Source organism: Eumetopias jubatus, unplaced genomic scaffold, assembly GCF_037043125.1.
Source record: "Eumetopias jubatus isolate StellerSeaLion01/CBP00866 unplaced genomic scaffold, mEumJub1_p1.0 scaffold_7, whole genome shotgun sequence".
NCBI classification, from domain to species: domain Eukaryota; kingdom Metazoa; phylum Chordata; class Mammalia; order Carnivora; family Otariidae; genus Eumetopias; species Eumetopias jubatus.
Window position 1 is genome coordinate 33,340,955 of NW_028274813.1, and position 13,123 is coordinate 33,354,077.

General features: G+C 46.7%; 1 protein-coding gene across 1 annotated transcript in view; it reads right to left on the bottom strand.

Annotated features, from left to right (window-relative positions):
• Positions 1-12,692, bottom strand: part of PLEKHH1 (pleckstrin homology, MyTH4 and FERM domain containing H1) — a 49,153-nt gene extending 36,461 nt beyond the window's left edge. The window contains exons 1-2 of the mRNA XM_028121429.2: positions 12,655-12,692; positions 5,085-5,243 (exon numbers count right to left, since the gene is read on the bottom strand). Of these exons, the coding sequence (XP_027977230.1) occupies positions 5,085-5,210 (126 nt within the window). The 5' untranslated portion in view covers positions 5,211-5,243; positions 12,655-12,692. The remainder of the gene's footprint in view (positions 1-5,084; positions 5,244-12,654) is intronic.
• Between the last annotated feature and the right edge of the window lie 431 nt (positions 12,693-13,123).

Here is a 13,123-nt window from a genome sequence, read left to right on the forward strand (position 1 = left end):
TGGCTCACCCGGTGTAGGAGGGTACTGGTGATGATTAACTAGTAAGCTCTAGGAGCAGCAACAGAGACAGGACCTGGGCTTGGCCCCAGCATGAGCTCTCCTGAGAAACCTGAGTCATCTCTTCCCGTGATCTGAAACTCACCTTCATGTACTGGGGAAAATCTCTAAGTGAACTGCTGAACCTGTCCTGTGGGTTTGGGGATGATTGCAGGTGACAGGAGCAGCCCTGACATTGAGCAACATGGTGTTTATGGCTTTTAAAGTTTCCTGCCAAGAGGTCTATGTTGGGCTAATGTCCTGGTACGCTTCCTTAATTCTTCCAAGCCTGTGATCCCTAGTCAAGATTTCATTCTCTCCCCTCTTCCCTCTGCACCCCAGTCTATTCTGCCCTACGTCTACATGCTTCCCCCCCCTTTTTTTGGCTTCCCCTTTCATTACCCAAGTCACACTCTGAGCACCCAACCTTTTTATGGGAGGGCATTCCAGCTACATGACAATCAAAGGCAGGCTGGAAGAGAAGACAGGGCCGATCCTACAAAAGTTCAACCTACTTAGACCCAAGAGGCTGTGGAGAGAGGAGGTGTATTTATTGATGTGTTTAAGGACCCTGGGAAATAGGGGAGGAAGGCACTTTAAGACACTTTTTATTATGAAATATTTCAGAAAACACATAGAGAATATCTTAAAACATGTACCCACCAGTGAGCTTTACCAAATCTTAATTTCTGTCCTCTCTGCTTCCGACATCTTTTAAGAAATGGGCCACTAAAGAGGCGGAGGCCCCAGTCTACTCCACAATTTCACTTCTAGCATCTACCCCACACTTGGTTGTGTTTACATTTTACCTCATTTGCTTACACCCCTAATCGACAGATGGACCGTCCTGTAGGTTTTAAACTTTATATAAACCATATTGTTCTCTATATGTCGTCCTGATCTTTTTTGTTCAGCGCTGGTGTTTGAGATTTTTTGAATTTTTTTTTTTTGAGAGAGAGAGAACACAAGATGGGGGAGGGTCAGAGGGAGAAGCAGACTCCCCGCCGAGCAGGGAGCCTGACACGGGACTCGACCCCGGGACTCCAGGATCATGACCTGAGCCGAAGGCAGTCGCTTAACCAACTGAGCCACTCAGGAGCCCATGGTGTTTGAGATTTATACATGTAGCTCACCCGATTCATTTTTACCTGCAATGTAGTATTCCATTGTCCAAATACAATCAGCATGTTTATCCACTTCCCTGTTGATAAACATTTAGGATATTTCCAATTTTTCATATAGCAATGCTACATTCTTGTATGTGACAAGACATTTTTATGTATGTCTCCTGTGACTGATACATTTGGATTTATTTCTACCATTGCATTTTGTGCCTTCTATTTACTCCTTTTTTTTTTTTTTTTTTAATATTCTTGTTTTTCTTCCTGGTCTAGATTTCATAGATTTTATTCCATTTCCCTACTCTACTGATCTGAAAGTTACATACTCTATTTCTATTTATTATCATTATTCTAGACTTAAATTCCAGGCTTAAGACTGCTACTTGTTCCCCAGTATCTGTTCTCTCCTTCTCTCTCACACAAATCAAAGCCTCCAACTTTTAACCGAGCACATCGTTATCCAGAATAAAGACCACACTTTCCAATCTTCCCTGCAGCTGGGAACAACTGCGAGAATAAGTTTTGGTCAATGGGATATGAGAAGAAGCAATGAATGGAACCGCTGGGTCATACGGGTAAAGGGAAGGGTGAATGTGGCCATCACGGGAGCCCTCTTCAACCACGCAGCTGCCATCACGCTAGGACGACACACCGCTCATGTCTGGGAGGTTACGTGAGAAGGAAATAAACAACTGCCGGTTTTAAGCCATTGTGTGTTTGGGTTCTTTCTTATGGCAGCCAAACCATAATCTAGCTCATACGGTCAGCACAGATTTTTCAAGAAATGTATACTGCCTAGATTCATTCTGCTTCGCAAATGTGAGGCTTCCCAACTTTCATGAAGTTTGGGAATTTTTAAACCGTTTCTCTGAGTAATGTCTCTCCTTCATCCTGTCCTCCACTTCGCAGACCTTATAGGATCTTGTCATCCTAGTGTCCACGTCTCAGCCTCTGGGCCTTTCTCTCTCTGTGCTGCAAAGGGGACGGTTTCCCCAGGCCCATCTTCCATCTTTCCACTCATTAAGCTCGTCTCGATGGTGCCTCATCCGATGTTTAATCTATCTGTTGAACATTTAATTTCAATGAAGACATGTTTTGCTTCTAGCAGTTCTATTTGGTTCTTTTTCCAGTCTACCTGATCTTTTTGAATAGTGTCTTGTTCTTGTCTCACATGTTCAATTACTTCATTACCTCTTCAATAATTTTGAACTCATTTATTTTACGGTGTCTTGCCAACAGTTATTTGAAGTTCTTGTGGGATCTAGTTGTGTATGTGGACTCTAACTCAGGACAGATCATTCTCTCAAGCATTTAGTCATTTTGGATCATATATTCATCTTTACTATGGGTTTACTATGGGATAATGTGAGGATTCCATGTGATCTGGGTTGAGATCTTATTTCTCCAGAGAGGTTCTATGTCTATTCCTACAAGGTCTCTGAGAGGTATCACTGGCCCACAACTTAGGGTTCCCGAACCACACAAATAGTATAAATTCTAATGCTAAACCAATACCATCATCAGACTCTTAGGGAGTACTTTTCTTGGCTTTCCTTTGTTTTTTCTGCCCAGAGCCTTGGCTAAGCATGAGAAGCTGTTCTGTCATCTCCCTGTGTTGGTAGATGATTTTCTTTTCCTCGTCTACCTTTTTATTCACGGTAAAGTACTTTGATAGTCCTGACTTTACAGGAAAGTTTCAGTTTCAGCTCCAGCTTCCAATGGGCCAGACCTCATCTCTGTCTCCACAGATTAAAACTCAAACCTCTCATCACTACAGAGAGGCCAGTCACACAGCCCGTCCCACTGAGCTGCTTGAGTTGAGTACCACTTAGGTTTTTCCTCTTCGTTTTACCCCGAGGACTCCTCCTATTTTCTTCAGTGCATGGCTCTGCACTGAGAAGGATATTTTAAATATTTAATCCAGTATTTCTAGGTGTTTCATAGAGGTCTTTTTTTTTAAAGGTTATTTTGTGTCTCTGATCACTAGGAACAGAAGTCACTTTCCTCTGAGATGTCTTTTAAAACATCCTGGAAGACCCTTACTTATCCTTCCTTCCCTCCCACCCCTCCCCCAGTAACATATCCTAAGGCAAGGTTCTCAAACTTTACAGTGTACAAAACTAATTTCTGGGAGCCTGTTAAATATGCAGATTATGAGTGGCACCCCCAAGAGACTTGGACCAGGAGGACTGGGGTGGGGCCCAGGAATGTACATGCTTAATAAGTACTCCAGGTTTCTGGCATGGGTGGCCCCAGGATCACCCTTTGAGAACCACTATCTAAGGCCTGCTTTCCTTTTCCTGAGGTAGCCTAATTCTGCCCTTTCTCTTAGTACCTGAACCACAGCCACAGGAACCCTGCCGGTCTCTGTTTTGCAAAGCCTGAACTAGGAGACAGCAATGCCAACAGACCCAAAGTTCACAAGTTCTAGTTCAGGCTGGTCCAGGGCCTGAACTCGGCAGTAGAAATGCATAGGTAATGCCAATAACTTGTCTTCCTAGACTCTAGGTTGTGGGGCTATCAATAAAACAGGCCATTTCTTCAGGCTTTACTAACCAGACTTTCACATTACTTGGAGAGGAGTGGACTGTATTTTACTTTTGTCCTATGAAAGAAGGGTTGGGTAAGCAGATGGATGATGTAAACAAAACTAGAAAGAAAAGAGTTGATTCAAATGATATATATATATTTAGTATAGGTCTCTACTCTCCAGATAGGTTATGCTTCAAAAATGCTTCTGAAAGTCAGCTGTTTAGAATGCATCTTCCCAGAGAAACATTACAAATGGTGGTCAGTTTCGCAGACCAGCCCATCCAAGCCTATCAAGATAATAATCATTCCCATTTAAGACCTATTCCATGCCAGAACCTTTATATATGTGACCTGACATAATTCTCAAAATAACTGAAAGGCAGACATTTGTGCACCTGCCTTAGAGGTGAGGGGACTCGCCAGGGTCACACAGCAAGTGGTAGAGCTAGTCGGCTCCAAAACCTGTGTCCTTATCATCAGGAAACCAGGCTGCCTTCCATAGGCTCCTATACTTAATAGACGGTGACAGCAGGGTGGGGATTTCCCCTCTTCTCCCCTAAAACATCTTCCTTCCCCACACTGAAAAAGAAATATTAAGGGAATAATAGAAACCCCACTGCAGCTACAGTTGACCCAAGAGGTAACGGAGGACCAAGAAGGTTTCTATCATTTCTCTGGAGCAGGAAAGAATGCAGGATGACAGCTTAGTAAGCTGCTTTGATTTTGGACTTAAAAATAAAAAAAAACACTCTGGGTTTCATTTTGCATGTGTGGAAAGTATCTTATTAAAAGTTCACCTTCCTGCAATGAGTAGTAAATAAGCCCTAAGGATCTAATACACCGTATGGTGAATATAGACGATAACGCTGCATTATAATTATCAAATTTGCTAGGAAACAGGAACTTCATTATTCCAACCACTAAAAAGAAATGACAACTGCGAGGGGCGCCTAGGTAGCTCAGTCGTTAAGCGTCTGCCTTCAGCTCGGGTCATGGTCCCGGGGCCCTGGGATTGAGCCCCGCATCGGGCTCCCTGCTCTGCGGGAAGCCTGCTTCTCCCTCTCCCACTCCCCCTGCTTGTGTTCCCTCTCTTGCTATGTTTCTATCTGTCAAATAAATATATAAAATCTTGAAAAAAAAAATGACAACTACGTAATGGGATAGAAGTGCTAATTATCACTACAAAGGCAACTATATTATAATATATAAATGCATCAAATTAATGTGTGGTATACCTTAAATTATATAATGTTATAGGTCAAATATACTTGGATTAAAAATTAATACCCCCCCCCAAAAAAAAAACAGCAGCAGAAAGTTCACCTTCCCTCTCTCACTCTGGCCCTGTCTGACATTGACCTCTGCAGGGAAGTTGGTTAGCTCCCCAGGCCTCACCTTGTCAGCCAGCAGCTCCCTGATCTTGCTGGCCTGCAGGCGGAACCGGAAGAGCTGGGTTTCCAGGGCCAGGCAGCGCTTCTGCCAGTCCACGCCGGCATGGGTCTCCACCTTGAGTTCCGCCATGTTGGAGTCAACTTCTGGCTATTCCAGGGATGCCTGGGAAGCAGCACACAGGGAGAGAAGAGCAGTAAGTGTGTGAGGAGGAGGGCGGAGAAAATAGGGCCAGGGGAGGTGAGTGAGTCATTGCCACGGCCACTTTTCTTAGCTCAGTGTGTCCCGTTCCATTGTAAGCTAGCTGAGAAAACTCAGGGAATCACAAAATCTGAAAAACTGTAAGGAGAACCTAGTCTCATTTTTTTAAAAAAGATTTTATTTATTTATTTGTCACAGAGAAAGAAACAGAGAGTGAGCACAAACAGGGAGGGCGGCAGGCAGAGGGAGAAGCAGGCTCCCTGCTGAGCAGGAAGCCTGATGCGGGACTTGATCCCAACACCTTGGGATCATGACTTGACCTGAAGGCAGATGCTTAACCGACTGAGCCACCCAGGCATCCCCCTAGTCTCATTTTTATAGCAGTAGAAAGTAGGGCCTCATTTGTTTTTCATTCAATTATCCATTTAACACATATGTATCCATTCAAAAAACATTTATATGCCAGACACTGTTATAGGCACCGGAGATGCCAAGGTAAATAAAAGAGATCCCTTGATCTTTGAGTTTTCCAAGGAACTCTTAGGAAAGTCTAATTGCAAAATTACCATGTACTCCCAATTGCTAATCAATATGCAGATAAATGAGAGCAGGGAAATGGGGTAGGTTATGGGGCAGGGTAAGGGGGGGGATGATGGATGTTTAGGGGAGGCTTAAAGTAAGTGACAGATTCATTTGAGATCACATAGGTAACTGGAGGCAGAACCGTGGTTTCCCGTTTAGTACTGATTCTACTACACCTATATAGATTTTATTTATTTATTTAGTAATCTATCAATCCTTCCTTCCTTCCTTCCTTCCTTCCTCTCCTTCTTCCTTTCTCCCTCCCTTCCAAGTACGCTCCACGCCCAATGTGGGGCTTGAACTTGAGACCCTGAGATCAATAGTCACATGCTCCACCAATTGAGTCAGCCAGGTGCCCCCACTTATATAGGTTTTTGATGAGAAAAAATGGAATGAAAATGTGATGCTTTGATTTTCCTCGACAATTTTCTATTTAGTTGGTATTCTGTCAGTTGTCATCGAATCATCCTCTTTTGGAACAGATTCTCACTCTAATTTTTAAAATGCAAACAAAACGTTGGTAGACATTCTGCTGTAGCCTCTGGAGAATGCCACACGTCTCTGGGAAACAATCATACAAATTCAGAACAAATCAAGTAGACACCTATAATATGCCCAGTCAGGGAAATGGACCCAGATGTCTCCTGGACAAATTTTAGGGAAGACAAACTAGGTTGGGGATGAGAAAATGCAGAAACAAAGAGAGGACACAGCAGAGTGAACACAGAGGAAAGATGGGCTGGAAGACACATCCGTCACCAGGACTTTTTAAATGCCCCCCTAACCCCCTGCTAACAATAATGACACTTGGCAACAAACATAAATTTGGTCTGTCCCAAACCATGACATATAATTACTCTAGTATTAGGTGATTTTTAAGGAATGACTTTTAATTTTTTAGGTTGATAATATTTTTACAAAGTGATCGGTCAGAGATACATATGACTTACAGGTGAAATGATAGAACGTCTGGAATATATGCTTTAAAACACTGCTAGGGGGCTAGCAGTGGTGTGGGGAGGAAATACATGAAGTAAGATTTATCAAATTACTGGTAAGTTTTAAATGTTAGGTGATGGGCACCTGGGAGTTCTTTATACTAGTTTCTCTACTTGAATAAATTCCTAGAATTTTCTGAGATAAAAACTTGTTTTTTTTTTTTTAATCCCTTTTCTCTTCTTCAGGAGCCACATGGCCTCAGAAAACCCAGCCACCTCCTGCACTGTTGCTGATGCTACCGTGGTGACCAGTGAGCCTGTCCTCCATAGGTTAACCACCTCACATTTGACTTTTATAAGTATCTTTCCACTATACCACAAATAGCTATCATTTACTGGGTTCTTACTGTATGCCAGGCATGTGTGGCCTCTTTAATCCTCATGACAATACATAAGACAAGGTGCAGGCATTGTCCACACTCTCGCACGACGACACCGAGGAACTGAGAGGCTACGCAGAGAGTACTAGAGCTAGTACGTAATGGGGCTGGGATTCTTGTTCCAAAGTCCCTGCTCTGAGCGACTGTGCTCTTTACCCATCCAGAAAATGGAAAGAATTCTGATTTTACAAAGAGTGAGCTGGATTGTTAAGAATAAGAGAAATATTTTACGGGAACTTTCAGGATCCTTGGCACTAAGGTGAACCTATATTCAAGATCTTCCAGGGCATCCTGGTCTCAAACATTCTGACACCATAACCTCCATAAGCACAGACGTTTATCATGTGTCCTGACTTTTCATTTAAAAAACAGGGTCAGTAGACCTGTACAGAAAGCCCCACCATAAAACACTGATGGATCTGGTGTCTAAGTCTTCGGGTTCTGGGCAGCTCAGAACTCTGGACATGTGACCTCAGCCCTGCTCTCCCGGGACTGTCATCCTGAACAATCCAGACATTGTGACCTCCCAGCAATCCCCACCTCAAGACTGGGACCGACTGGAACGGGCAGGAAGACAAAAGACAAAAACAAAACATGACCTTCTCTGAGCTAAGATCACAGCTGAAAAGACAAAACAGAACTTTGTGGGGCCTCCAGAGAAGGCCAGGAGGCTTCATCGTGTTTGATTTGCTTTATCTTTTAAAGGGATTTTGCTTTTCCTCATAGGAAAAAAAAAAGGGGGGGGGGCAGATCTGAAAGTAGGACCTGGAAGTCTTGCAACCTAGATCCGGGCTAAGAACTAGCGTTTAAAAACACCCAAGCAAAACCAAGGGGCAGGGGAAACTTAATCCTGTGTGGCATTAAGAGAGTTTGGTGAATATTAATTCCCTCTTATTGACTGTCAAAGCTGCAGCTCCAATTCCATGAGGACAGTGGAAAACCAAATCATCAAAATCTCCAGGAGCCCTGGAAATAAAACACATCAGTGGCCTCTGCCGAGCCCTGATATCTGAAATTATACCCAGATTGCAGGGAGTCCTTTCCCAATAAAGCATCTTATGACATCACACTGTTGAACAGATCAAGTGCTCTGCTGAAGTCTCTCCCTTGCCCTGGGAATGTAGTGAGGGGGCTGGACCTGTGCTAGGCTTGTCTCAGCATGTGAGACATGAGAAGAGCTCCGGGCATGAGAAAGGGAACTCGAGTAAGGTGCCTGCTGCCAAGCACATGGCCCAGAGGCTCTTCCAACAGAAGCAGGTGGTTGCCGCAGCAGCTATAAAACATGAGATGTTAAGGCAAAATCCCAGTAAATTGAGTTTCACCTGCTAAGTCACCTCACACTTGTACCTCCCGTAAAGATGTGCAAAGATGAGCGGAAAAGAATTTACGGAATGGTTTTTAACTTTCCAAAGCACGGTGAAGGCGTGATTTCTCCCCTTATCCTCCCCATATCCCTGAGATGTAGGACAAGTGATATTATTCACAACGAACAGATGAGAAAACCCATCACATCTGTGACTTGAGACACTGAGCTAAGTAGTATCAGAGCTGGGCCAAGAATCCCGATCTCCCAACATACAGAACATCCTCTTTCCATGCAGATGCTGCGGTGGTGGTGGCAGAGTCTCGTGCTACCTGGCTAGCCTAACACAGAACATTAATGGCAAAACAGATGGGGAAATGAGAGAAGTGACAAAACCCAGTACAACTGTTCATTTTTTTATTCTGGAAAGTTTCAAATACACACAAGAAGTAGGGAGAATAGTACAGAAAGTCCCCACAGGCCCTCCCCTCCAGCTACAAGATCAACTCATGCCACTCGTGGGAAACCCACTTCTCTTGATTCCTACTCGTGCCCAGCACGCTAAACTGCTCAGCAGGTGACAAATGACTGCATGGCCTGAGGCCCTGCTTTGGAACTTCCTAAGTCCTCCAGCATCCTGGACTGACAGCCAAGGAGGGTGGTGGAGTATGTCTCAGAGCCAGGGGCTGCCTTGCAGGATGGGTGATAGTAGGTGACTTCAGACTCTGGGCCTGTATTGGAGGAAACACAGACTTGACCTGGGATGGCTTTGGCAAGTGTAGGGAATCTGACCAGAAATTGACAAGATGCTGAGATTAAATTTAATTCAACCAACTTTTGTGATGTGATTCCTCTGTGCAAGGATGGGGACATAAAGATGAATAAAGATCCCATGGCTTGCAAGGCTCAGGTCTATAGTCTGTATATCCTGGAACTTCCCTGCAAAGATGACCAGCCAATACAAGACCCTAAAAGGAAGAGGTCAGAGGTCACTGCAGGAGGCTTCCCAAGGTAACAGGGACTCTGTTCTGGGTACCAGTTTCCACTGGGCTCTCCTGTGCCACCTCACTATGGTTCACTCCCTGAGCGTGAGCACCTCTTGTGATTCCGACTTGCTAATGATGGGCTACCACCGTCTTCTAACACTGCTAGACTAGGCTGACCACCTGCCCAACTGTGGGAAAGGAAGAGCTTTGTGCCCCCTTTCGGAGGACGGAGCTGGGGGAGGGGGAAGTAGACAGAGGGGCATAGCTCCCTCCGCCCGCACCTTGTCATCTGACCAAGCCAACAATATGATATGTGTTTTACTCTTGGGTGCTGAGCAGCACATGTCACAATGTTGGAAGAGACAGGAAAAGGTGAGCATGTTCCAGCCTTCAGGGATCCAAATACCAGAAGGAACTAGGACAATCAGGAACAGGGTCCTTTGAGAGCAAAACCAGTAAAGAGAAACAGCAGAGTACAGTACTTAAGATCCCCCCCTTCTGGCACCAAACAAGCCTGGGTTTGAGTACTGGCTCTGGCACTAGTTAATCTTGTGACCTTAAACCATTTGCTTAACCTCTCTGAGCCCCAGCACCCTTTTGAAATTGAGAGCAATAATATCTGAAAAGGAGGGCAATAATATTAGGTTGAATCACATGAAATTATCAACATTTAACCATTTTTCCAAAATTAAAAATGGCAACTTCAGGGGCGCCTGGGTGGCTTAGTCAGTTAAGTGTCCAACTCTTGGTTTCGGCTCAGGTCATGATCTCATGAGCATGATCAGATGAGACTGAGCCCCGCATCCGTCTGGGCTCTGCTCTCATCTGAGAGTCCGCTTGAAGATACTTTCCCCCTGCCCCTCCCCCCACTTGCACCGGCTCCCTCTCTCTCAAATAGATAAATAAATCTTTAAAGAAAAATGGCAAGTTCATAGACCACACTAGGTCATTTATTTTTTTTTTTTGAGAATTACAGGAGATATTACAAAAGCCTGGCACACAGTAAGCACTCAATAATGATAGCTACTATTAACAATGAAAAGGCAAACTAACTACCAGTGCCTGGGCATACTAGGAGATGTGGCCCACAGATGTGTTCACTACCAGATCCACCTCAGAAAGGGCAGGAGATTTTTAAAAATTATTTTATCTCTTTATTTTTGAATACTGAACAAAAGAGTATATGGTACAAAGGCTTCTTCCCACCCCTGTACCCCAGCCACAGTTCTCCCCAGAGGCAACTGAGTTATGGGGTTCTATGTCTTTCAGAGATACCCAGTGCAGACACAAGCATTCACGTATATGTTGCATGCAAACACACAAACACAAATGGTGACCCACTACGCACACTGTACTTACCGAATAACTGAGAGATCGTCCTGTATCAGCATACATACCTGACCTATCTTCCCTCCATGCTTTTTAACAGCTCTACTGTATTCTACTGTGTAGGTATTATATGATTTTAGTTAAGAGTCCCTTATTGACAGACATTTGGGTTGTTTGAAACCTTTTGCTAAAACAAACAATGCTGCAACAAATATATATCATTTCACATGCACCAGGCAGGGAGTATGGAATTGTAGGATTAAGTGATACACATTTTTAAATGGCCAAATAGTCTAAATTACCTTCCCCAAGACGATTTGAATTCATACTCCAGCCAGCAATCAGTGCCTGTTTCCCCATGGTGGAGGTTTTAAATTTGACAGAAGGGAGAGAAAGCTCAGCTGGGCTATCCAGAGAATGCAGGACAGTGGCTCAACAGCCAGCCTGTTGGAAACTCACCCAGATCAGGAGTGAGGGAATCCTCCACACCTTAACATCAGCATGTATAAAGCACACTTCAAACCATAAGGAGCCCAGAGTTCCCCACATGGATACACAGTCTCATAGAGAGAAGGTAATAGTAAAGAGGAGTGCACCATGGGGGAGCAGAGTAGGAGGTACAGGCTTCTTCCCCTTAGCAGCTGACTTCTGAAGAGGGCAGAGGGGCACCACATTTTCTCAACTCACCTGCTGGTCTCAATGAGTTTGAGACCACGGGTGTCCCCCACCATCACCCAGCTCTAAGCAGGTCCCCTCAGCTGCCTGTGGGAGGGAAGGTGGCTAACAGTGGCCCCCGCATTTGGAATTTAGGAGGCTTGGGTTTGAGTTTTGCCTCTTCCATTTTTTAGCTATATGACTTTGGGTAAATCACAATTTTTCCAGGTCTATTTCCTCCTTTGTAAAATGGAGGATAATAACATGCAGAAACACTAGAACTGAAGTTCTATGAAGTGTTAAGTGACATTACCATACAGAGTCTGGCACGAAGAAGACAGTCCAAAAAGCCTGATGAAGGAACCCACGACTTTTCCAAACTGGTATTAAAATGATCTTTCAAGTAGAAGTTTTACCTGAAACGAAGGCTCTGTCCAAAAGAGTTTTATGAGATAGACGCACAGTAAAAGCTTACAGAGATATCCTGGCAGGGAGAAATCCAACAGGGAGCGGATTCTACTCCCAAGTGCGGGTCTTCACTGCCTCTGCCACCCCCATTAAGGCTCCCTGGTCCCTGGTGACAGAGTCCTAAGGCTCCCAGGACACAAAGCTCCTGCTTGTGACTCAGTGCCCAACTTTTCTGCTTGGCTGACCTGCCCCTAGAAGCCGAGCCTGACCCAAAAGAATCCCTAAAAGAACCACCGAGAAGTCACAGAAAGGATTACCTGAGCCAGGCGGGGAGGAGAGCGGGTGGGGGGACAGCGAGCGAGAGCCCGGGCACCGCGGAGGAAAGCTGGCAAGTGCGCCCGAGGGCCCTTCCCGGGGGCAACTGGCTCCAGCCGGTCCCAAACTCTCGCTCCTCCCGAGGAAGGCGACTCCTCGCTGCGCGCTGCGGGTCCCCCGAGCCCGACCGCGGCTGCCAGCGCCCCCAGCGCCAGGTGGGGAGGCACCTGCTCCGGGATCGCCCCGCGGCCGGAGAGACCCCGTCCTCTCCGCCCCGCAAAGGCTCTCCGGGCCGGCGCACACCTCGGAGCCCGTCCCTGCCCGCGGGGCGCGCGCGGCCGCGCAACCTCCCGCCGGCTCGCCGGCGCTCCCGCCGCCCACCCGGCACCGGGGCGCCCTCCGCGCGCGTCCGCCACTGACCTTGCGTCCTTCTAGCCCGACTCCGCGGCGGCCGCCGGGTCTCCGCTCTGCGGCAGCACGGGTCGCGGTGGGCAGGGCGGGGCGAGGCGAGGCGAGGCGAGGCGAGGCGAGGCGAGGCGGGAGCCGGGCGGGGTGCCGGCGGGCTGGCCGCACAAAGCCAAGCCGGGCCTCGCGGCACCCCATTCAGCGCCGCGCCGCGCCGCGCCCCCTCCTCCCCGCCGGCTCCTTAAAGGCCGAGCGCCCGCGCGGTTCCTCGGGCGGCTCGGGGAGAGGCACAGGAAATGACCTCAGCAGGCTCCAGCCTCCCACCTCTCCGCACCGCTGGGCTTGTCCCGGGGGCAGGCGGGGAGGGCGGCGGGGTCTCCCGGCCCCCGCCCCGAGCTCTCCGCGGGCGTCCGCACCCGCTGCCGCGAAGGGCGGCCGGGTGCCCCGAGACCCGTTCAGCCCCCGGCGGGCGTAGGACCCTTGC